General features: G+C 47.0%; 1 protein-coding gene across 2 annotated transcripts in view; it reads left to right on the top strand.

The window, feature by feature from the left end:
• Window positions 1–25,626, top strand: part of LOC142495660 (chromaffin granule amine transporter-like) — an 82,176-nt gene that overhangs the window by 3,716 nt on the left and 52,834 nt on the right. For both annotated transcript variants that reach the window (XM_075601422.1, XM_075601421.1), the window contains exons 2-4: window positions 13,866–14,002; window positions 14,668–14,992; window positions 15,298–15,356. In XM_075601422.1, the coding sequence (XP_075457537.1) occupies window positions 13,888–14,002; window positions 14,668–14,992; window positions 15,298–15,356 (499 nt within the window). In that variant the 5' untranslated portion in view covers window positions 13,866–13,887. The remainder of the gene's footprint in view (window positions 1–13,865; window positions 14,003–14,667; window positions 14,993–15,297; window positions 15,357–25,626) is intronic.

Below are 25,626 nucleotides of genomic sequence, written 5' to 3'. Positions count from 1 at the left end.
CCTAACTCCTCCTATTGTACACACAGAATATGATACATCTCATTATAACCTGTGCATCATATAACTCCTTCCCAACTCCTCCTATTGTACACACAGAATATGATACATCCCATTCTAATCTGTGCATCATGTAACTCCTTCCCAACCCCTACTATTGTACACACAGAATATGATATGTAGCACAGTTTCCCTCACCCTATGGGAGATATGGCGGCTACCGAGAGTGTGTGGTGCGTTACCTGTGGCTCACAGGGGGCCTGAACCTCCGCTGCTGGGAGCCTGGGGTTTATCTGATCTGTCTGGTGACAGCGCCACCACCTGTGCGGGATCCTACTATGTGGATAACCCTGTCACAGGACCCAATGCAATAATACACACACCCTAAGATAACAGTTTACTGCATGCATATGAAAAATAAATAACAATATAACACCCACACCAAATAGGCCACGTACAGCCATAACTCCACAGTGCCCTGCAACACAGTATCCACACCCGGCTGGAATATCCCCAAAGTACTGAGGGTCCCATGGGCACCCAACCACCCTGGTGTCCACAAGAGACAACCCACCCAATGTGTGCGACAGCATTGCCCACAACTAAAGTGAGATTTGTTGTTGCACTTAGTTAGGTGATGATACCTGCCGGAAGCTCCAGCACCAGGTAGTGGCGACTGATGTCAAGGGGGCTGACCGTTCCCACGCTGTCGTTTCAGCGACGAATCCGCCTCAACGTGGAGTGGTATCCAGCTGGAGGGTCCCACCATAATAGTCTCTTTCTGTGTGGTGGGCTGGTCCCAGACCACCAGATGCCAGATCGCAGTCGCGTCGTGGCTGTGTCCCTCACGCTTGGTACTACAGGGGCAGTGTACCTATCTACTGGGCATGTCCCTGCAGCAACCACCACAATCTTGTCTGGGCCTAGCTGGGGCCTATGGGGGTCTCTGGACACCCTGCACACACACCCTACCCTCTCCTTGTCCCAGCTCCGACTGGTGTGCTCAGCGCGCGAAATGTAACAATATCTGTGCAGGGGAAAGGCTGCAGCTCTACTGACTGTCTTGTGCATCATGGGGCTTGCAGTTCCTGTCTAGCATCTCTCTGTGGCCGCAGCTGTGACACTACTCTGCGCATGCGCGAACAGTACTGCACATGCGCGCACATTATCAAGATGGCGGCCTACGGCGGTCTAACCGCAACCTCCTGTGTAAGTCTGGGAGATACAATGTATCTTTGGACACTCGTCGTAAGTACAGTCACCCCACAGACATCCAGGAACTGACAGGAGCCACGAGAAGCGGAGAAGCCACAAGATTGTTTGCAATGTGAGTGGCTTTTTAGCTGTTTTATGTGCTATGTTAATAAATTGTTTGTGATCTAACACACATTATCCTGGATGTCTGTGGGGTGACTGTACTTCCGACGAGTGTCAATACACCCTGCGAGGAGACAGACGCAGCAGACTCAGGATCTAAAGAAACCGTTGGAGACAGTAACTCACACATGGCCGTGTGAGTCTGATCATATTTTATAGTACACCTTGCAGTTTTCCCTACACTTACCTCAACACGTATTTGATAGCTGGAGAGGATTCCAAAGATACATTGTATCTCACAGACTTACACAGGGCCATGTAAGTCTATGTTTTAGTCTTGCTTGTACTCATTTCCCCACTGTCCCTGCATGCAGTTGCATGTCTGTATTTCACTTGATGCCATTTCACTGTATACAGTATTGCTATTGATATCTGTTCTGTTATTTCTTGTTTGTATGGTTTGCGCTCCCCACATCTGCTATACCACTTACCACAAGGCTCCAGTTAGATTCTCTACCGTGTAGAGCTGCAACAGACTATTCCGGGCCAGTATTGATTACTATTTATTCTATCTTTATTTGCTATACGGCATTCTTGCGTTGTTATTACAGTATCGCCTAATATTTGTTTGGGAAGCGCCCCAGTTTTTTTTCCACTAACCGCAACCTCCGGCAGTATCTGCATCCCCCGCGGATGTAAGGGGGGACAATGGGGAGCCCAGAGAGGAACCTGGCCACATTCTCCCCCTGGTGAAAAGACCAACGTCCCCACTTGGGAACCGCGTAATACATAACCACACTGATTATATATAAAAAAAAAAAAAGCATTGCAATATGTGCAACTTATCACATGACCTAACTCTATATCAAGTTATACATTTCTGAGAATATCACAATGACAGACTTGATTTTACTGCGAGAACACTGCTGAGCCTCGTATCAACCCGTAGGTCTTGTGCACTCCAAGATGCCCATGGTCATGGTGTAGCGATCACAGGACCATGTGTTGTAAGGTTCTTGGGTATAACCTGCTGAATTCTATCCAGTACTGCGACCGTGTCACTGGGAGCATGTTTCAGCAATGAAGGCTTGTTGTGCTGGACGGCTTGGTGGATAATTCCAGCCACTGGATTCCTTATCTGGTATTGTACAAGATCCTTCCAGGTAATGATCTTGTCTGGGGTGATATTTATTCCCTCTGGGTGGCAATAGGCGGCAGGGATAGCCTTGGATTGGCATCCCAATGAATTTGCGAGCCTCAGTTCTGAGAAGGCCACTTTATCTTCCATGACGGCTGCGGTTGAGCACCTAGCCCGCATCCCTGGTCATGGGATTTCCTCCCAGAGGTCATCATCCAGGGTTTTACTCAGTCCCGGTCTTCTGGATAGATAATCGGCTCTGATGTTCAGGGGCCCCGGCTTGTACTTCAAGGTGAACCGGTAGTTAAAGAGGGCCGCCAGCCATCTGTGCCCGGTGGTGTCCATTTTGGCAGTCATCAGTATGTACAACAACGGATTGTTATCCGTGTGCACTTCGAAGGTGACTCCATACAGGTAGTGATAGAGTTTGTCCACGATTGCCCACGTGAGAGCGAGGAATTCCAACTTGTGGACGGAACAGTTCTGCTCGCAGGGGGTCAAACTATGGCTGATGTAGGGCACTGGTCAGAGGCCAACCAGATACTTCTGGTGCAAGACTGCACCTAGGCTGATGAAGCTCGCATCAAGGATGTAGAGCTGCTTCTCGGGGTCGGCATAAGCGAGAACGGATGCATCCATTTAACTTTTCTTCAGGCCGATCAGGCATCAATCATGCCAAGGTGGCCATCCATCAGGGTATATTTGAGAAGGTTGTTGAGGACCTTTGCTTTGCTGGAATATCCCTCCACGAAACGGCGATGGTATCCGCAGAATCCAAGGAATGAGTGAGCATAGCTCCATGACGTTTTTTGGTCTTGGCCAGTTCACCATGGATTCAAATTTGGCGGGGTCGGTAGCTATCCTATCCTTGGACACTATGTGTCCCACGTAGGTCACTGATGTGCAGCAGAACAAGCATTTGTCCAAAGACAGCTTCAAGCCATCCTGGCCCAGCTGATCCAACACTTTCAGTAGCCGTTCTTTGTGTTCGTCCAGAGTCTTGCCGAAGACGATATCGTCCAGGTAGATTAAGCATTCCCATGGGTTTATGTCGCTGATGGTCTTCTCCATCAAATGCTGGAGTGTTGCTGGGGTGCCACAAATGCCTTGCGGCATGCAAGTAACTTGGTAGAAGCCAAGGGGACATACGAATGCCGTCTTTTCTTGGTCTTCAGCACTCATTGGTACCTGGTAGTACCCAGATCTCAGGTCCAGTACACTGAACTACTGGCTTCCAGACAGCGCGTTGAGAATTTCTTCAATCCGCGGAAGGGTGTACTGGTCAGGCACGGTACGGTTGTTCAGGATCCGATAGTCGACACACAATCGGACCAACCCATTTTTCTTCGGCACACCACGATTGGGTGCTACAGGATTCTGTTACAATGCCCACATCTCCATCTCTTGTAAGACATCTCTCACATCCTTCACATCTCTGGGAGTGATGTGACGGGAACGCTCCCTGAAAGACCTGATATCACTTAGCCTGTTGGTGTGCTGAGTGTTTCGGCTGCAGCCCACATCCATCTCCTTGGTGGAGAACACTTCCCGGCTCGTATCTTGGGAACAAGCCTGTAACCTCGGTTGGCATCCTCTTCTGGCGTATTCTCCACAGATAAGAGATGATTGACCTCGTCTCAGCCAGGTTAGCAGCAGGCTGCGAACATGACCTTCACTCTCCTTGGTGGAATCTCGAGAAGTTGCTCAGTCTCTATGATGGCTTAAAAGAGGCTGACAGCACTAATTCTATGGCGTCCTCATGGGCATGCGCACTGCAGCTTCCATAGTCCGTCATTACGTGACTACGTCGCTGCGTATGACCTCACCGTCTCAACGACACTTCTTCAAGGGGTTGAAGAATTTGTATATGTATTGGGGGGCTTGGGGTGTTTTTATATGTATTGGGGGGCTTGGGGTGTTTTTATATGTATTGGGGGGCTTGGGGAAAATTTTATATGTATTGGGGGGCTTGGGGGAATTTGTATATGTATTGGGGGTCTTGGGGGAATTTGTATATGTTTTGGGGGGCTTGGGTGTATTTTGTATATGTTTTGGGGGGCTTGGGGTAATTTGTATATGTATTAGGGGGCTTGGGTGTATTTTGTATATGTATTGGGGGGCTTGGAGGAATTTGTATGTATTGGGGGGCTTGGGGGTATTTTTATATGGGTTGGGGTATTTTTTATATGTATTGGGTAGGGTTGTTTCCCCCCTATGCTGACTTAAAGCTGTTTTTGTGTGTGTGTGTGTGTGTGTATGTTTGTATGTATATTTGGTAGGCCGAATAAAAACCCATGCTCAGACCACCCATGTTTCGTTGCTCTGCAACAAATGGTATTAAAGTGGGATTCTGAGCGATCCTGCACCAGTATTGCCACATGCACATTAAAAAAGAAAAAAGGATTATTGTTTTCAGCAGTTTCTGCAACAGCAAGTGCAACCAGCAGAGAAGTAAACCTAGCAAACCAAGAGGCTGGTAAATTACCAAGTAGAGTAAACAGAGAGGCTCCTCGAACTACAGACCCCAGGTCCAGCCTCCTGCTAGACCAGAGATTCCTAGTAATCCACCAGCAATGCTGAGCAAAATTAAGCCGACAGAGGACCCAGAGGCCTTTCTTGTGACCTTTGAAAGAGTCGCCACTGCTCAAGGCTGGATGTGGACTGCTAGGCAACGACTTTGGCCCCACTACTCATAGGAGAAGCGCAGATCACATATTAAGCTCTACCCACAGACCCCTATAAAGTCCATTATTCTAGATCGCCTAGGCCTGACTCCAGAGACTTACCGACAGTGATTTTGTGCATTCCAGTACACCTCCAGAGACAAACCATGGGTTGTATCACACTGACTAATGGATTTGTGTACACACTGGATGCAGCCTGAAGAACACACCACAGAGGAGATCCTGTAGCAGTTTCTGCAAGTGCTAATCCCTTCCTCCTGCTTCTGTGTAAAACATCATGCAGCAAGTGCCTTGGATGGGGCCACTCGGCTGCTGGAGAACTTCCTTGGGGAAGAAGACAGAGAGTAGCAGAGACCTAATAGGAAGGGACCCACCTGCTCCGAGTGACACCAGAAGAGCCCAGATAAGCGGGGAGTCTATGGACCCCCAGCTCAGGATGGCCAAGTATCCCAAATAGAAGACCCGTTCTCATAGCAGAGAGGCACTGACAACAGTGCCCATCGAGGCACTCCTCCAGCAGTCAAGGTCGACCGATCACTTAAAGAGGGGAGCTCCGGGGTCATCGCCCACAGAACCCACCTGATTCCTTTTCTCCCATCCAGCAGAGGGGTATCTATGAACACCTGCTGCACTAGAGATATTCATGTAGGCTCCAACAGTGGGAAACATGGTCACCGACAACTAGAGTGCCCAGAGATTGATTGCTCTTTCAGAAAGACCATCTTCACAAACGTTGTGAGAACCATCCATGGTCAAAGGAAAACCAGTCCAGGCCCTTGAGAACCCAGGGTCTGGAAAAAAGTTGTCCTGCAGGAACTATTGCCAATTGAACTACTGTCCATGTGGATCATTGAATGTATCTATTGTGATACTCAACCACAGACATCCTGCTACAGTTAAAGGGGCAGGTGGCCCAGCAACAAGCAGGGGCCTTTGCTCCTATCTTGCCTGGCAAAGAATGGCTAGATTTTTCCTGTTTATTGCCTCCATCCCAGGAGGTGCCTCCTTCGCCTATACAGGAGAAGCCCGGTGAACTCTTCCCCTTTTTGGCTGAGATCTTCCCCCGTAGACATCAGACTCCAAAGTCTCAGAAACAGAAATGCTCTGAAAAAGAGGACTAGTTGAAAAGCTCAGGGACTCCAAATGACGATAGTCCTATATGCGGACTACAAGTAATGGTGAGGAATGGCCAAGATGGGGGAAAATCGGTTCTGGATCTTTACTTGACCTGGCTCATCCTGATTTTCGCAAGAGCCAGAGGAATGACCTGGTCTTGGTCCAACAAGTCTCTTGAGGGGGTGACATGCCCTGCCTGTCTCTTGTAGGGGTAACATGCCCCTAAAAGTGCCCCAAATGAGGAGTGGCCAGATAATTCGTTGAATCTTGGGACCATGAACAGTCTTTTAGAAACAGATCTCAGGTGATAAGTGCTGCATGTGTTAGAGTGAGGAGCTTGTTCAGATAGGCGTGTAGCTTGCCCAGAAAGTATTTGAAGGCAAGATAGGAAAGATGAACTTTGAGCCTAGAATCAAGTGATCTAGTTCTTTGAGCATTTTGCAGTGATGTGTGTTGTAGATGCATTGGAGGACAAAGTGGCATATTGAATTGTAGACGGTATCAAGTTTGCTAAAGTGAGTTTCGGGTGCCGTGCCATATACTATGTCCCCATAGTCTATAATTGGAATTAGCATCTGCTGTGCGATGCACTTTCTGACTGTGACGTGTGCTTACCACAAACAAGGCAGGACCACGAGGCTGAGGTGGGGATATTGATAGCCACCGACCAACAACCGAGCAGCCACATCCGGTGTGCAGAGTGAAGGTGATATAGCCGAAACAGGGTAGGAGAGGTCAGGTAGGTAGAATGTACTTGCCATAGTCTGGGGTTGGAGAGTGTAGAATTGTCATATATCCGTAGCCATGGTCGAGGAGAGAGTGGAAGTCCAGAAGCGAGCCGAGGTCAAGGGAACCGAGAAGTCAGGAGTCCAAGTACTAGCTGAGGTCACAACAGGAAGACAAGACAAGATAAGGCAAAACCAATGAGTAGCTTGAGGGAGCACAAGACACATAAACCAAAGTTCATGCTCAGCCAGTTTGTAGCAGGGCTGGGTGAGTACTTAAAGGGCTGGCAGCCAATGGTAGGAAAGCACACAGCTGCAGAGTAATGAATGCAATCAGACATAGGCTGTCCACTGATAGGCAGGGGCGGGGTGCACAGCAGCTGAGGAATTATTAAGAGAATTAACCCCTTGTCTGCGTGTAGCCAGCGTGCGTCATAGGTTGCCCTCTCGAAACGGGGACGGAGCCTGGAGACGGTTCCTGCTGTGTTTTCCTTCCTAGCAGCACGATGCCTACACACGGGTTGCGGCTGACGCGCGTCACTCGTGATGTTGTGAGATGCGGCACAGGGGCAGGGCCTAAGCCGATCCTGAAACTGACCAGCAGTGGCATAGGTTTTGGATATCAGGGTATCAATGTGCAAGCCAAATTTTAAATGAGAGTCAAACATATTCCCAAATATTTCAAACTAGTAGCAGGGGCTAGAATGGTATTAGAGTTGAATCTGATCTGTAGCTCCATCATTGAAAGCTTTAGAAATGTAACCTTGGTCCCAAATACCATTGCTACAGTCTTGTCAACATTTAAAACCAGTTTGTTTTGGGAAATCCAATTTCCAAGTCTCAAAATGTACGAGAGGCTAGGACTGTGTGCATATAGGAGTGTGTCATCTGCATACATGTGCATTGAACCTCCCTTACCAGCTGTAGGAAGATCATTGATGTACACTTAGAAGAGTAGGGGCCCCAGAACAGAGCCTTGCAGGACACCGCAGGTGATATCGAAGCGGTTGGGGTTGGAGTTAGAGCCCGAGATAGACACATATTGGGATCTACCTGATAGGTAGGAATGAAAACAGTTTAAAGCATGCGTCCCTATTCCAGAGGACTGGAGTTTGTTTAGTGAGATAACATGATCAGCAGTATCAAAAACCTTTCACAAATCTAGTAATATTGCACCAGTAAGTTGTTCCAGTTCCATTCCACACTGGATCTCATTAAAGACTTTTAGGAGGGTAGTTACCGTGGAGTGTTTGGGGCGATAGCCAGATTGGAATTAGCTAGGGAAATTTGTCTTGGTATAGTAATCGCTTAATTGGGAGTGAACACATTTTTCAATTACTTTGGAATAGTATTGGGAGAAGAGAGATTGGCTTGTAGTTGGAGACAGTGTTTTCGTCCCCACTTTTGAAGATCGGGACAACTCTTGCAGTTTTCCATGTTTTAGGGATATGGCCTGCAGACAGAATAGAGTTGATTAGGGAAGCAAATGGTATGGCAATGGCTGGGGCACCAAATCGTACGAACTTTGATTGCAGTATGTCATGTCCACATTGGCTGCTTAGTTTTCATTTGAGGAGTGCTTATGTAATCTCCTCTTCAGATACTGGGACAAATCGAAAATTGTGGGCAGTGTTGGGAGAGGATGGGGCTGTAGGGGTTCTCCCAGGTTGAGCTTCATGTTTGTAGTTCGGTTTGTGTTTCGGTAATAAGTTAGTAGCACACCCCAAAGTATTAATTGAATGCATTTGCAATGGCAATGTCAGTAGGATTTGTCAGAGTAATATCCACCTTAATGATATTACATGGTTGTTGATGGCTAGAAGGATGGAATATATTGTTCATGACCTTCCAGAAATTTGCTGGATTTGATGTATTCTGGTGAAGATCTGTTCGGTCAGATAGCACTAAAGAATCAAATATCTTGCTGAGGAGAAGAGAGAAAGAGACTGGGACTTTTATGACCACAGACACTGCCTTCCTTTGCACTATTTCTTTTATTTTTACCCTATGCTGACTTATTCTGGTGAAGATTGTCAGAGTAATATTGGCCTTTTGCATGTCTTGTTTGCTCTGTGCACATATTCCGCAGGCATCTGTAGTTATTAAGATCCTTGGTAGTAGTGCCAGTTACTTTGTAGCTTTTCCACAAGGCATCCCTAAGATGGTAGAGCGCTATAAGGTTGGTTGTTACCCATGGAGGTGGTCCCCCTGTACTCTTATTCTGCATAGTGGAGCATTGGTATCACAGAATTTGAAGAACGCGGATTGGAAATAGTCGAGCACAGAATCGGGGTCGGGTATTAAGTCGATTCTGTACCAAGGGCAGCTAGTAAGATCAGCCAGAAACTATTGTGGGTTAAAGTTTCTAAATGTTAGAATTTTAGTGCTTGATTGGGGTGGTCTGATTTTCTTTACACAGTACAGTATTGCATGGTCACTGAAAATATCTCGTAGGATGCTGGAGGATTGGATTCTGCTGGACTAGAGGAGAGAATCCAGTTTAGCAAAGAATGGTTGTGAGATTTCAGGTTTGTCCATGTGGGTTGGGAAATGAGTTGCGTTAGGTTAAGTGACTTGAGTTGTATCTGGATTTTGTTGTTTTTAGGGTCAAACTAATTGTAGTTGAAATCCCCAAGAAGCAACAGCTCACTCTTCTCGTTTCGAGAGGAAATTGAGCTAAGAAACTGAGTGATATCAGTCAGTTGTGTTGAGGGGGCGATAGATGCCAGCAATAAGAACACACTTAGAAAAGGGGAGGCACATTTTGCAAACTAGGATTTCAAAAGAGGGTGGGCATGGGGAGCAATTCAGCAGCATAAATTGTAAGTTGTCTGCAATATAAAATATTTGCATCAAGGGTTTTAGGAGTTAGCCATGTTTCTGTGAGAATGATGGCTTTGGGTTTATGCATAAGGCACCATGACCTTAGTTCATCCAGTTTGGGCAGCAGGCTCCGGATATTTATATGGGCGACAGATAGACCTTTTTTAAATTTGAAAGGGGTGTTCTCAGTGGTATGGGACAGAGTTGAAGGGAAAGGGCCTGGGTTAAGTTCAATATCACCTGCTAAAGAGAGTACCAGTATAAATAAAAATGTGAGTAGTTGTTTGCAAGTTGTATATTTGTGATGTTTGCCATTTGAGTGAGTAGTGGTTGGTGTGCTGGTTTTCAGAGTTTGCCACCAACATTAAGTAGATAATTAGGGTGACCAGATTTTCAAAATGAAAAACCGGGACACATTTATAAAAAATTTTTTAAAACAAATTGCATCACATGACGCACCCCGTTGCCATGACAACGAGACACTGCCGTCAGGCATGATGCCTCGGCGCCATAATGCATCCCGTTGTCATGTCAACTTGATGCAGCGTGAAGTCATGGAGCGTCTCGTTGTTATGGCAATGAGCATTATGTGACGTCGCGCAGCCATGTTAACGGAATTTGGAGGGGAGGATACAGCCAAAGACAAGATAAATATATAATAAATAGATCTAAAAATTGTTGTTATCTCCGGGTTAGCCTACAATAGAAGGTGGCAACCCTGGCTGCAGTGTGTGTTTGTGCGTATAGAGGTGGGGGCTGCAGTGTGTGTTTGTGCGTATAGAGGTGGGGGCTGCAGTGTGTGTTTGTGCATATAGAGGTGGGGGCTGCAGTGTCTGTTTGTGCGTATAGAGGTGGGGGCTGCAGTGTGTGTTTGTGTGTATAGAGGTGGGGGCTGCAGTGTGTGTTTGTGCGAATAGAGGTGGGGCTGCAGTGTGTGTTTGTGCGTATAGAGGTGGGGGACTGCAGTGTGTGTTTGTGCGTATAGAGGTGGGGCTGCAGTGTGTGTTTGTGTGTATAGAGGTGGGGGCTTTGCTTGGGCCCTTCAACTCTTGCAGCCAGGGCATTGTTGGCCAAGAATGCCCAGTTCGGAGGGGATGATTACTACTTCAAAAATGTATTTATTTCCAATTCTTAACATAACACAAACTCTCGTCTCCCCCCTTCCCTCCCTTTCTCGCTCTCTCAGCTCCCTCACCGTGTATGTGTAATTAAAAGTAAAATAATTAACAAATTAAAATGAAATAAATGACATAAATTAAAATTTAATTAAAAAAGTAGGCATTAATTAAAATTAAGACATTTTAAAAAGAACATTCCTGACCTTGTATGTATATTACACTTTACAAAATAGGGTCTCTTGTTCTCCTTGTGGCAGTCAGTGACATCACTGCCATGCAGGGCCGCAGACAGCTTTCCCGGGGCCCAGAAAATACGTTTCGGCGGCCTTGTGAGAACCCCCCCTTCTCACACACCACCTCACTCTTACCCCACCTCACACTCCCCAGTCACCCTTTCCTTCCCCCCCCTCTCTCTTACACCCCCCCATGTATTTTTATACCCTCCCGACTCAACCTCCCTCCCCAATATACGTGCACACACAGTGACACACACACACAGTGACAAACACACAGCCACTCCACTCCTCATATCTCCCCTCCCCTCCTCATCTCCCCTCCCCTCCTCATATCTCACTCTCATATCTCCCCCTCATATCTCCTCCTCCTACTCCTATCTCCTCATACCTCCCCCTCCTCATATCTCCCCCTCCTCATGCTCTTCCACTCCCCGCATCTCCCCCTCCTCATCTCTTCCACTCTCCGCATCTCCCCCTCCTCATCTTTTCCACTCCCCGCATCTCCCCCTCCTCATCTCTTCCACTCCCCGCATCTCCCCCTCCTCCTCCTCTTCCACTCCCCGCATCTCCCCCTCCTCATATCTCTCCCCTCCTCATCTTTTCCACTCCCCGCATCTCCCCCTCCTCATCCTCTTCCACTCCCCACATCTCCCACTCCTCATCCTCTTCCACTCCCCGCATCTCCCCCTCCTCATCCTCTTCCACTCCCCGCATCTCCTCCTCCTCATAACTCCCCCCTCTCCTCCTCATACCTCCCCCTCTCTCTCCCTTCTCCCCCCTCTCTTTCCCTTCTCCCCCTCTCTCTCCCTTCTCCCCCTCTCTCCCCCTTTACAGCCCCCCCCCACCCCTGCAGCAGCTCGTTTTTCACACCCACCCACCCCTGCAGCAGCCTGTTTTTCACACCCACCCCCCCACACACCCCAGGCCGTTTTTCACAAACACCAGCCCGTTTTTCACACCCACCCCCTATCCACCCCTGCAGCAGCCCATTTTACACACACACACACACACACACACACACACACACACACACACACACACACAGACAGACAGACAGACAGACAGACAGACACACACACACACACACACACACACCATGCTTTGACCTCCAACCAATCCCCTGTTCTACTCTAAAGCCCCGCACCCGGCATCCTGCTATTGAAAAAAAAATACTCACGGCCGCCGCATACTCCTCACGCTGCCCCCGCGCACCGCCGCCACCTCGCGCACGGGACCAGGGACAAAACCCAGGACATTTCCGGGACGGGCCATAACCCGGGACAGCCCAGAAAAAACGGGACTGTCCCGGCAAAACCGGGACGACTGGTCACCCTATAGATAAAGCAAGGATTTTTAGTAATTCAGGGTGTGTAATGATATTGGTGTGGCCCAGGAGGGAGGAGTTTGTAGTGAATAGAGAGAGTAACATTTAAATTAAGTCACAATAAAGAACAGAGTTGAGATAAGTAGCAGGTATGAGATCAGGGATGCAGCTGCCCTGAGACCCTGCTATCAGGACCTTGGGGGACGTTACCAAGGATGTGTGTTTTTTATATGACTGTTTTAGTGTGTGTGTGTGTGTGTGTGTGTGTGTGTGTGTGTGTGTGTGTGTGTGTGTGTGTGTGTGTGTGTGTGTGTGTGTGTGTGTGTGTGTGTGTGTGTGTGTGTGTGTGTGTGTGTGTGTGTGTGTGTGTGTGTGTGTGTGTGTGTGTGTGGCGGTCTGTCCCTTGTAAGTAGCTGTTTGCACTATTGTAGGGGTGTCTTGGCAACTATGAATAGAGAGGTCTCGAAAGAAAAAGGTTGAGAACCACTGTGTTAAAGGGTCAGTCAAAACTTGGAGCAAAGTGACCTAATGATGGTCACATTGTTAGTCAATCCCCAATAAGAGGCTCAAGCAATATAGTGGCCTTCTCAATGTGACGGAGGATTCCAGTCCATATATTTCCTCTAAAGACACTGCAAGAACAACACACAGAAGCAATAAAAGCAAGGCATCTCTAGGATCTATTTTCAGCAGTCTGTAAATTCTCCTAATCTCTATAAAGATAAGTACTTTTTGGAGCTTGTTACCACTATTTCTGCAGAATTTAAGCTGTTCATATAACCCTTGTGTATTGTGTCACAGAATATCGCACAGGATCTTTTCTGGGACTCTGTGATTATTTATAATTGTATGTGGGGTATTTATACAGTATGTAGGGTTTATATGTATTGTAATAAAATGGTTATTTTTATATTTGATCGTGTAGTCTTTTCATCAGCCTATTCCTACAGGTTTTTTATTGGTGGCGCAATGTCTTGGTATTTATATATTTATTGGTGCAGGCAAAATATATTGGTGAAACCCATAATGCAGCGGATAGCCTGACATTTTGGTTCTCTTGAGAAAGGGCCCCCTGGGGCCCGAAACATTGTCAAGCTTTTTTTCTGCATTATGGACCAATAAATCGCCCCTTTTTTAATTACAGTGAGGTGCTGGTATATTGGATCACTCCGGTGATTTATTTTTGACGTAATATATATATTATATTACATTTACATTATATACGATGCAGGGTTTTTTTCTTGTTTTAATTTATCTAATGAGTCAATCCCACTAAGGAGCAAAGTGACCTAGTAACAGTGACGTGTTTAATGGGTCTGAATATAGAGGGATGTGGCTACCTTTCTTTATATCCTTGCACTTATCCTGTTCTCTCCTCACACTCTAGAATTTTGCCCCGCTCTCTCACCATGATGGAGTGTGGCCCCTGGAAGTGGCTGAAAGAGAGGCGAGGGTCCCGTAAACTGGTCCTCTTGGTGGTATTTGTTGGTCTACTGCTGGATAACATGCTTTTTACAGTCGTGGGTATGTTTGCATGTTTTCTGGTAGGAGTTATCACTGGATAGGGGAGTTTGAGTAGCTAACTCAAGTGGTAGAGTGTTTGACTCATTTAATTGGTCAAGGAGTACATGGTTGTGCTTTTTTAAGACACAGGCTTTAAGTTTGGAGGGTGGTATACTTATTTTTGTGAGAGAGTAGTAGATGTGTGAAATATGTATCCAGCAGGCATGGTGAGTGCAAATAAAGGTTAGATTGATGAACCTTTATCTGTTTTCAAGGGAAAGACTGGGGAGATGGCTGGATGGAAAGTGATCATGAGGGTCGAATAATCTGGAAAAATTATGCCTACTGTATGTGAAATTGAGGGACAGATGACAAGGAAGGACAGGTGACAAGGAACAGATGACAATGACGGACAGACGAGTCAAAGGTGACAAAGGACAGATGACAAGGAGGAAGGACAGGTGAAAGGGCACAGGAGACAATGAGGGACAGATGACAATGAGGAACAGGTCACGATACACAGGTCACAATGAGGGACATATAATAAGGAGGGACAGGTGACAAGTTATGGGATATAATGGGGGAGACATGATGAGGCATATGTGACAATCAGGAACATATAATGATGAGCCACACACAGACATAACAAGGTCTCTGGCTGACATTAGTCTCTCTTCTTACTGTAGTTCCAATCATCCCCAGTTTCCTGTATGTCACAGAATATGAGAACGGAAACACGTCTCTACCCCAGCTCTCTCCTTCTTCCTCTTCTCCCTCTGGCTCTGCTTTCTCCTCCGTCCCCTCGCTGTATGATAACTCCACAATGTCCAGCGGGGTTCCTCTTCAAAGTGTGGGCAGGAACGTGACCCAAGTTCCCGTGAAGGAGAAGGGGAGCTGCTATAAAGGGACAGGTTTCTTACGGGAAGAGAACTTGCGAGTGGGGCTGCTGTTCGCATCCAAAGCTATATTACAGCTCCTGATGAACCCCTTTGTGGGTTTGCTCACTAACAGGTGAGACCTCTGTATAAGGCTCTGTTCAAGGATAACTCATAATGTATAAACTTGTGTGTTCGTTTGTATAAGGCTTAATGCATGCTAAACACCCTCTGTATAAGGTTGTGTGCAGTTGTAGCTCCCTTTGTATAAGGCTGTGTGCAGAAATAACTCCCTCTATATAAGCATGTGTGCAGGGATTACTATCTCTCCATAAGGCTGTGTCTCTAGAAATGCAGATGTCTCTCTCAAGTAGAGGATATTTCCCTACAGGGCCGTTTCTATATGCTGCTCTTTGTATAATCCACCTCTTCTTTCCTCAGGGTCGGATATGACACCCCTATGTTTTGTGGGTTTGTCATCCTGTTTTTTTCCACTATCAGTAAGTAGCATTTTGATATTGTATACACTGACCCTTCGAACCTACTGACCCCCCCCTACACCTGCTGACCCCAAACCTACAGACCTCCCAGACCCACTAGTCCTAAACTTATTGACACACCTATTGACATACACACCTATTGACCCCCAAACTTACTGACCACTTCAAACCTACTATCCCCCTAAACCTACTGACCTGCAAACATACTAATGTTCCCTGACACCAGACACCCTGCTGCTTTGTTAAATATACTGACCCCCAATCATACTATCCCCTCAAATCTACAGACTCCTCAAACTTACTGGCCTCTAAAACCTGCCCATCCCCAAACCTATGTAGCCCCCTTTCCCCCTGTGTCAGGGTGACTATGTGTGCTGCTATACCTGTGTGGCAAACATGAGGCCTGATGCTCTGCTGCTGGGGAGCCTGGGGTATATGTATATCTACTAAACAGTGCCTCCACCTGAGAAGGATCCTCACATAGTAGGATAACCCCTCCCAAGACAATATGCCCAGTAATACACACACAGAGTATGGGAAACAGTATTTACTGGGAGGTAATAAATAATGACATCAATAGGAACAGCAATAGACATATATGTATATCAACCCGCGGTATATCCCCACAGTACTTGGGTGCAGGGGCACCAGGGTCCCAGTGTCAAGACCCCAATGGCCTGGGACAGCGCTGCCCACGTGAATGTTGATGCACTTATGCGGATACCTTCCCGGGCGCTCCAGCCCCCGGGTGTAGCTGAACAACAGTCAACGGCAGTCTGCTAAAACGACGCCTCCCTCCTTCGGGTGGGGTGGTCTCCAGCAGGAGTGTCCACCATAAATGGTCTCTGAACGTAGGTGGCCTGATCCCAGACCACAAGTTACGCGTCACTGCGTGGTGTAGACACTGTGTCCCTGATACTGCACAACACAGGGAAAATGGTCCCTAACTATGGTCTTCCCTATACAGCTGCAGGTACCTACTGTGAGTCGGGGACTAACTGGGGCCTGCAGGGGAAAACTGGCCTAGTCCCAGGGCTACTGGCACCTGGGACCCTACCTCGCTCTTCTGTACTCTGCTCCCAACTGACCAACTGCCCTAACTGTCCTAACTTTTATCACTGTTCTAACTGTTTTAAATGCAGCAGTCCTGTTGGCTGCCTCACAAAATGTGGTCTGCAGCCCCTGAGGTTGCTGCGACTTGTAGTTCCCAGCGGATCTATGGGTGTAATGGGCGCCGCTGGCATTATACTGCGCATGCGCCAGGTGTACAAAGATGGCCGCTGCAGCTCTAGATACTATCTGCGTATGTGCGAGTCTTCTCTGCACATGCGCGCGCACAAACAAAATTGTGGCTCCCATGGTGGAGCACTGGCGACCTGCTCGCCAGCTCACCATATCCCTGCAGCAACCACACAACCGTCCCCCTCACGCAGCCCGGAGGTAAGAGGGGGACCTGGCTAAATCTACAAACACAAAAATCTACTGATGCCTTACACCTACAGACCGCTTAAACCTAGTGATCCCTCAAACCTACTAACCCCACTGATTAGGCTGACCATACGTCCCATTTTGAATGGGACAGTACAGTTTTTACCCTATTTCCTGACCGTCCCGTTTTTCTATATAAAATTCCATTTTGTCCCGTTTTCGGCCCCCCTCCAACTCCCCCGAGTGCTCCGAACTGTAACGTCCTGTCCCCGAGCAGTTGGCGATATGGACGCTCAGAGGGAGAGAGAGACAGGGAGAGAGAGACAGGAACACAGGTGGGGAGAGGGAGATGGGGAGAGAAAGAGAGGAAGGGAGGCAGGGAGAGAGAGGGAGGCAGACAGAGGGAGAGAAGGAGGGAGAATTGTTAACTCAATATGTTCATGTAATAAAACTTTTGTTATTGTCTTACTTTTTCATGAATACGGAATATTACATAACCCCATCTCGTTTTTGCCATCCCAATGTCCCGTTTTTGTTTCTAGGAAATATGGTCAGCCTACCACTGATCCCCCAAACCTACTGACTCGCCCATAATCCACTGAGGCCAAAACATTTTACTCTCTCAAACATCCACTGCCCCCAATACATATAAAAATACACCCTCCACCCCACCAAATAGATATAAAAATACACAACCCACCCCCCCAAATACATATAAAAATACACCACCAGCCCACCGAATATATAGAAAATACACTACCCACCTTTCCGAAAACATATAAAAATACACCACCCACCCCCCGAATACATATAAAAATACACTACCCACCTCCCCGAATACATACAAAAATACACCACCCACCTCCCCGAATACATATAAAAATACACCACCCACCCCACAAAATAGATATAAAAATACACCACCCGCCGCCCAAATACATATAAACATACATCAGCCACCCGCACGAATACATATAAAAATACACCACCCACCCCCAAAATACATATAAAAATACATCACCCACCCGCATGAATACATATAAAAATACACCACCCACCACATGAATACATATATATATATATATAGATATATATAGATATATAAATACACCACCCATACCCCATAATACATATAAAAATACATCACCAACCTTCCCGAATACATATAAAAATACACCCCACCCCCCAAAATACATATATAAATACACCACCCACCCGCACAAATACATACTGTATAAAAATACATCACACACCCGCACAAATACACATAAAAATACACCACCCAACACCTGAATACATATATAAATACACCACCCACCCCCCTCAATACATATAAAAATACACCTCCCCCGAATACATATAAAAATATACAAGCCGCCCCTCAAATACATATAAAAATACACCACCACCCCCCCCCCCGAATACATATGTAACGGGTATTTCCCCCCACCCAATCACAGATATAGTGTGAGTGCGGAGAACCTACTGTTACCAGGTGTGGTGCTTTACCTGTTAGGCTCACAGGAGGGCTGAGCTTCCGCCACGGGGAACCTGGGGCAATTATATTAGGAGAAACCCTGTACTCGGTGCAGCGCCTCCACCTGCGATGGTTCCCAGCAGAGCGGGAATTGTTACTCGCAGGACACATACAAATACTCAGCACACCGTATGTATAATAACCAATACCTTTACTTGTGCGCATATGAACCATATAACATCAACAGAATAACAGGTGTCCCTCTCTAGAGGAGACACAGAATACGGCGTCCCGCAGGACGCTCCCCCCTGATCCCACCCCGTGTCCAATAATCCCCACACAATGTCCCGCGCTCTTACAGAGAGAGGATATGTGTGACTGCGCAGTCACTAATGAAACTAATAGGACTGTTGGTGCACTTGTTGATAAGGGGTTACCTGCCGAGCACTCCAGTGCTCGGGCCTGCAACGGGCTTCACAAAGGATCCGATGATAGAAGAACACCGGAACCACCATCAGGACGATCCCACACGGAAAGCCCCTGCAACGGCAGTGGAGGCCTGCGCCCAACCCTCTGAACGGATATGCAGCGTCTGCTGAGTCCCTAATTGACTCTGTGAACTACGGTGATGCTCGCTGCTACTATAGGCAGTCCCTACAGCACAGCAACCTTAAATGGATTCAGGGGCAAACTCCTAGGGGCATACGGGGTAGCCTATCCTATGCAGGCGGGTCACTGATCCACTGCACCCACACTACCTCTCCCGTACCATCCGGGTCCCCTCTGACTACTTCTACCTAATACTCAACACCTGCAGCAACGCACTGCAACCTGCTTGGTGCCTGCAGCGAATGCGCTGCACACACATACGATGCCCTCTTGTCAGCACTCACAGCACTGATAGCCGTGACACTGAAAAGACGCACACACACGAACCTAAGGGAAGGGTCCCTAACCTGGGGCCGTCCCTTATTAATTACCCACTAACCTGGTGGGGAGTTGGGGCCTGTCTGGGACCTGGGAAACCTTACCTGGTGCAGGAGCCACTTGCTCCCTACACCCATCCTTCCCCTTCTTGCTCCCAGCTCCAACTGACAAAAACTCTGTCTGCACACAACATTGTTGCAACTCTGCAGCATGAGAATCTGCCAGCTCTATTGGCTTCAATGCTGCCTGTGGCCAGGGTGAAAGTGCAGTCCCAAGAGGCTGCTGGGAATTGTAGTTCTTGGTACAGCTCTTTCCTATGGGGGCCGCGTGCGCGATCTTTACTGCGGTGCCCGCCGGGAGAAGTCGCCGTCAACTTCCCCCACTGCCACAGGGGTAAGGCAGGGGGCAAAGGAAGATCAGGGGAACCGGGGGTGACCCCCTTACACATATAAAAATACACCACCCACCCCCTCCCGAATTCATATAAAAATACACCACGCATCCCCCAGAATCCATATAAAAATACACCACCTGCTTCTCCAAATACATAGATAAATACACCCCCCACCCCCCGAATACATTTAAAAATACATCACCCACCCGCACAAATACATATAAAAATACACCACCCACCACCTGAATACATATATAAATATACTACCCACTCCCTCAATACATATAAAAATACACCTCCCCCGAATACATATAAAAATACACCACCCACATCCCAAATACATACAGTTAGGTCTGGAAATAATTGGACACTGATACAAGTTTTGTTATTTCGGCTGTTTACCAAAATAAATTCAAGTTACAGTTAAATAACGAATATGGGCTTAAAGTGCAGTCTATCAGCTTTAATTTGAGGGTATTCACATCCAAATTGGAGGAAGGGTTAAGGAATTGCATCTCTTTAATATGTAGCCCCCTCTTTTTCAAGGGACCAAAAGTAATTGGACAATTGACTCAAAAGATTTTTCATGGACAGGTGTGGGCTATTCCTTCGTTATTTCATCATCAATTAAGCAGGTAAAAGGTCTGGAGTTGATTCCAGTTTGTAATGCTGTATGCCCGCAGACCTGGCCAGTCCCCAGTACTGAGGTGGGTAAGGGTATAACACGCACCCACAGCAGTGAGGGCGTGCCCGGAGTGTGGTAGTAACGTTGCCGGACCTGGTGAGTAAGGGTTAACATAATACTTGTTGAGTCCGGGGTGCCAGAGGTCGGAGGGTAATGTCCAAGTGCCAGAGTTCAGGGGTTGGAGAGAGCAGCGTAGTGATGTCCGAAAGCCAGGGTTCAAGGGCAGGAGAGCAGCGTAGTCAAGTCCAAAGCAGAGTTCAAGTTCAAGCCAAAGGAATCCAAACGGGCAGGGACAGGAACCAGAGCTGAAACAGACAAGGGAACTAGGCATAGACACTGCACACACAGGAGCTACAGGAAAGCTATGCAGAGCAAGGACTGAGAGTACAGAGTGGGGTTATATGGGAAGGAATAGGGATGCAGGGAGGAGCATAGGTTTGAGTGGGTACTTGCAGGGATAGGTCAGTGAGATCAGGGAAGGAAACAGAGGTAATCAAGGGTTATAGCCCGGAACCGATGAGGGGCGGAGCCAGAGCATGGGGGAGGTAAGTAACTAGAGTGGGTGCACGTGCCCTCTGTAACCCTGCTGCCTCATTAGGAAGCTTTATAAACCACAGGCTGCACACACATGCAGTCTGTCTGATCAAGAGGGAGTACTGAAATGCTGAAAGAAGATTACTGCTCAAAGGTCTGTCTTCTAAGTACATGTTTGATGAACTGTCTGTTTTGTTTTTGTATGCTGAAGAGAAGCTATTTTTGTTTTTGTATGCTGAAGAGAAGCTATTTTGTTTTTGTGTACTGTATTTTTAAAGGCTCAATAAATAAGCCTTATCAAGAGAACCCGCGTGTGGTTGCATGTACCCTGCAACAGGGATTGTGTATGAAAATGGTTGCAATTCCTAAATGTTTCATATGATATTTTTGTTCAACCCCTTGAATTAAAGCTGAAAGTCTGCACTTCTATTGCATCTCGGTTGTTTCATTTCAAATCCATTGTGGTGGCGTACAGAGCCAAAATTATGAAAATTGTGTAAGTGTCCAATTATTTCCAGACCTAACTGTATAATAATACACAACCCACTTCCCTGAAAAAATATAAAAATTCACCAAAATACACCAAAAATACACCACCCACTTCCCCCAATACATATTAACATACTCCACCCACCTCCCCAATACATGGCTGGGTGTGGTTACTATACTACTCTGTACTGACATATCAGTCCTAGTAACAGCAGGCAGTGTTGGGATCAATCATGGGTTTTCCCCCACTCAAGCAATACCCTTGAGTGACAGGGGAGGAGGTGGGATTAGGTCAGTGGTTTCCCAATCCTGGGTTCAGAACTGGCACCCTCCCCCTACTGTACTCAAGGGGGTTGTATCTCCAAATTGTTAGTTGGTCTCTGCCATTGACAGAGACAAGGTATCACACACAGGCTGCTGTGCACTGGCAGGCCCAGGTTAACTTCCCTTCAGGGGATTGAGTGATGACCTATACCCCTGGTCCTGCTAGAGGATCAGGGAAGAGCTAGAACTGCTGCAGGGGCCCTTGACCCGTAATGAAGGTCCAGAGACCATCTGAAGTTTGGAACCAAAGTTGTGACTGCATTGGGCAGAGTTGCCAAGTGACTGCGCTGGGAGCAGAAAATAATAAAACCGTTCCTATTATATATACCTCCTGCCTGTTGTGTAATCTTTCCGGGGGGAGATAACCTTCATACATCTGGAGCCTACTGCAGATTGAGGCGCTGAGTACCATGGAGTAAATGTCAGGTATGTTCCTGTCACGGGAGACAAGAACTTTTAACACCACAATTTCCCGGATCCTTTGATTGAGCAAAGCAAGAGATAAAATAAATTGTCATTTATTTACACGATGAACATACACAGCTTGATTTACGAAATAATACGAATTAACACTTACTGGGACGGGGTAAAACGAAATCCTCTACTTCCAGATCGAAATATTTAGAAATAGAGTCTCTAAACAGGGAGTTGTGCATAAGCAAAGCTGCAAAACAATCTCTTGGCACCAATTTCCAGGAGCGGGGTTGGTGCGCAAACAGAGACACGAAATAGTCTTTGGCTAGTGGTGCCGCTCGCAACCACTTTTTCTCTGTCGAAGGTACTCCGTTCGTTTTTCCATCGTAGGATTGCTTCTGGATTCCCTAGTTCTTTCGAACTATCGACTTAGGTTACGATGTGATAATGTTTCAAATCCAGCTCAGATTAATCTAACTCCTGATCGGCTGTAGGGTCTTTTAAAAACACCAAACCCTATCTGTACACTCTGCTCACTCTACTCTGTACAATCGCTGCGTGGAAACCAAACTTCCCACCTATAGCAAGGTTGCCAGTCCTTCATGGAACCGGGCAAAGGGGCTTCATGGTATGCCACGGACATGCACGGACTTCGCACTTGTCCCGCTTAACAAACCTAACCAAGCCCACTTCCCCGGCGACATCTTGTCTCTCTCCCCCTGGACATCTGGACATCTGCAAGGGGAAAGCTGTTTATAACTCCCCTTCCCCTTTTAGCACTTTAACATGTCAGTTCTTTTGTTAACTCTGGACTTGGTCAGACATTCTGGGACCATCCCCGCAAGATGCCTTAGAATAGTTAAATTATGCATGACTCAATTGCAGGAATGTCCTGCCATATACCTTTTGATCACTGTACTTGTGAATCAAGTGTTTCCGCTGCTCCGCCTGCTTGAAGGAAAACTCCCTTGCTCTTATAATATTAATACACTTAAAAGAGGTGGACTTTCATTCATGATTTTTCATAAAAGTTTATAAAAAGTAACATACAGCCATTTTAATGATGTACTCCCAGCCGCACGCACAGTAAAATTCAAAGCGCTAGGACGTTCCTAGCCAAAGTTAGCTTACCACTTATGTGGTTGTGGGTGGGGTGTTTTTATATGTATTTGGGGAAGTGGGGTGTATTTTTATATGCATTCGGGGGCGGGGTGGGTGGTGTATTTTTATATCTATTTTGTGGGGTGAGTGGTGTATTTTTATATGTATTAGGGGTGGGTGGGTGTATTTATATATGTATTGGGGGGGGTCTATTTTTTATGTTTTGGGGGGTGTATTTTATATGTATTGGGGGTGTATTTTTTTATTACAACACTTTAGTGGGCAGCGCTGTACCACACATTGGGTGGGGTATTACCTTGTGGACGCCAGGGTGGTTGGTTGCCCAATGGCCCTTCAGTACTTTGGGAACTGTGTTCCAGGTCGGGGACAGAGGATTGGAGGGTATGGCCATGCTTGGCCTGGTAGGTGGGACTGTGTATACACTACCGACACACTTTATTGAAGTGTGGTCGGTACCGCAAGCCGGGAAATCTCCCGGCTTGCTAGTGGCCGCCCCTCGGCGTGCCGCGCGTCATAGACGCGCGGTCACGCGTCATCGGGAGCGTGCGCCCCCTGCACGCGTGTCCAGGGGCTCCCCGAGGGAGCCCTGGTGTCCCGCGATCGCGGGACAGCGGCAGGGGGTTCCGGGGGACCCGGCGGACCCGGCAGCGGTAGGGAGAGCGCCCCGATCGGAGGGCGCTCTTCCGCTGCTTCGGCGCGCGCCCGTCACACTCGGGCGCGCGCCAGGCTACTGCTGCGGCACAGAACGGGCAAATGCTCGAATAAACTGTGCCGCAGCAGTATGTGTGTTATCTTATCTTTTGGTTGCCTGCAGTAAAACCGTTATCTTATACCAAGTGTGTATTCCTTATGTTTCCTGTAACGGGATTATTCTACATAATAGAATCCCGTACAGGTGCCGAGCATCACTCAGGTGCACCCCAGGTTCCCAGCAGCGTAGGCTCAGGTTTTCTGTGAGCCACCGGTATTGCGCCGCACCCCACACACCATATCCACACTTCTCCCAGGGGGGGGGGGAGGTGCGCTACACATATAAAAATACACCCATCCCCCAATACATATAAAAATACATCCCCCCTCATACATATGAAAATACACCCTGTAATGCATATAAAAATACACCCAATCCCCCATCTTTCCCCAATATTATTGAACCCTCAGGGGGCTATGCACTAAGCAGTGATAAGTCGTTTTAAGAGCACAAAGTTCTCTTAGAACGTGAAGTTCCGCCGAGCGCTATTCACTAAGCCGCGCAAACAGGCACTTTGCGCTCTAAAACTGACTTTTTCCTGGAAATTTTTCAAAGTCCAACTTTGCTCGTAAGATGAGCTGTTTGCGCTGAATCCTGCCCTTCTGCGGGATTCACTAAGCAACGCAAACTTTTCGTACGTGAAAGTTGCGCTGAATAAAGCTCACCAGCTAAAGGCAGGTGATAAAAAAAAGCAGGACTTTGAAAAAAATCTTTGTTTACCTTTTTGCAGGCGCAAAACCCATACAACAGGCCGGCGGGTGTCCCCGGCTGACCCCGCGGGGGTCCCTGAGGGAGGCCGGGGGTCACGCGGGTGTCCCCGGCTGACCCCGCGGCCGTCCTGGGGTACCCGCGGGCCTGCGGTACCAATGTTGTGCCTAAACATTATTTCTAACTAAATACACCCCCCTAACACATACAGTACAATAATGTGCAAAATAACTATTATCCAGATATGGATAATAGATTATTTGCTAATTATTAACACTGCATTAGCATACCTAAATAAAGTAAATAAAAACAGTAGCCAGCTAATCCAATGAATACAAGCAGTAACAACATCAACAATGAATTAATTAAACCATTAACCAATGAAACCAATTAATTCCTAAACCAACTCAAAATGAATAGTAACACTAACCAATCAAACCAATGAATTACTACAACATTAATGAATGTAAACATTAAAAGACTAAGAAATACATTCAAACAATATCTGAAATAACCATAATACGCATTAGCTAACATAATACAACATTAACTACAAACGAACACCAATCGCAAACATTTTATTACATTAAGCAGGAAAAAAACAAACAATGACATCCACATAAGAAACTGACATTAAAAAAACCAACAGCAATACCAAGCCACAAATGCCCCCCAAATATTGTCATAATAATGTACTGTATTGATCTGTACCCTAAAGTGGTACATATTAATATATTATCAGTCAATGTGCCTCCCCAAAAAAAGATGACGTGACGAAGCCGGCGTCACATGGTATTTCAGCCAATCAGATCGTGGGAACCAAATACCATGATATCTGGAAATAGTAATTTTGAACATTATTGTACTGTATGTATTAGGGCGGAGGGGGGGGGTCGTGTATTGATGTTTGTTAAATCTTTTTTTAATATATATGTGTTTCATAGTGTAGATGTGCAGGGGGTCTCCGGAGCTGAACTGCATTGGTTTCAGGTCCGTGGACCCCCTACTTCAGGAAAT

Source organism: Ascaphus truei, chromosome 5 (genome assembly GCF_040206685.1).
Source record: "Ascaphus truei isolate aAscTru1 chromosome 5, aAscTru1.hap1, whole genome shotgun sequence".
Lineage (NCBI taxonomy): Eukaryota > Metazoa > Chordata > Amphibia > Anura > Ascaphidae > Ascaphus > Ascaphus truei.
The sequence above is the reverse complement of the archived record's forward strand: the minus strand, read 5'-3'. Positions and strand labels throughout refer to the sequence as shown.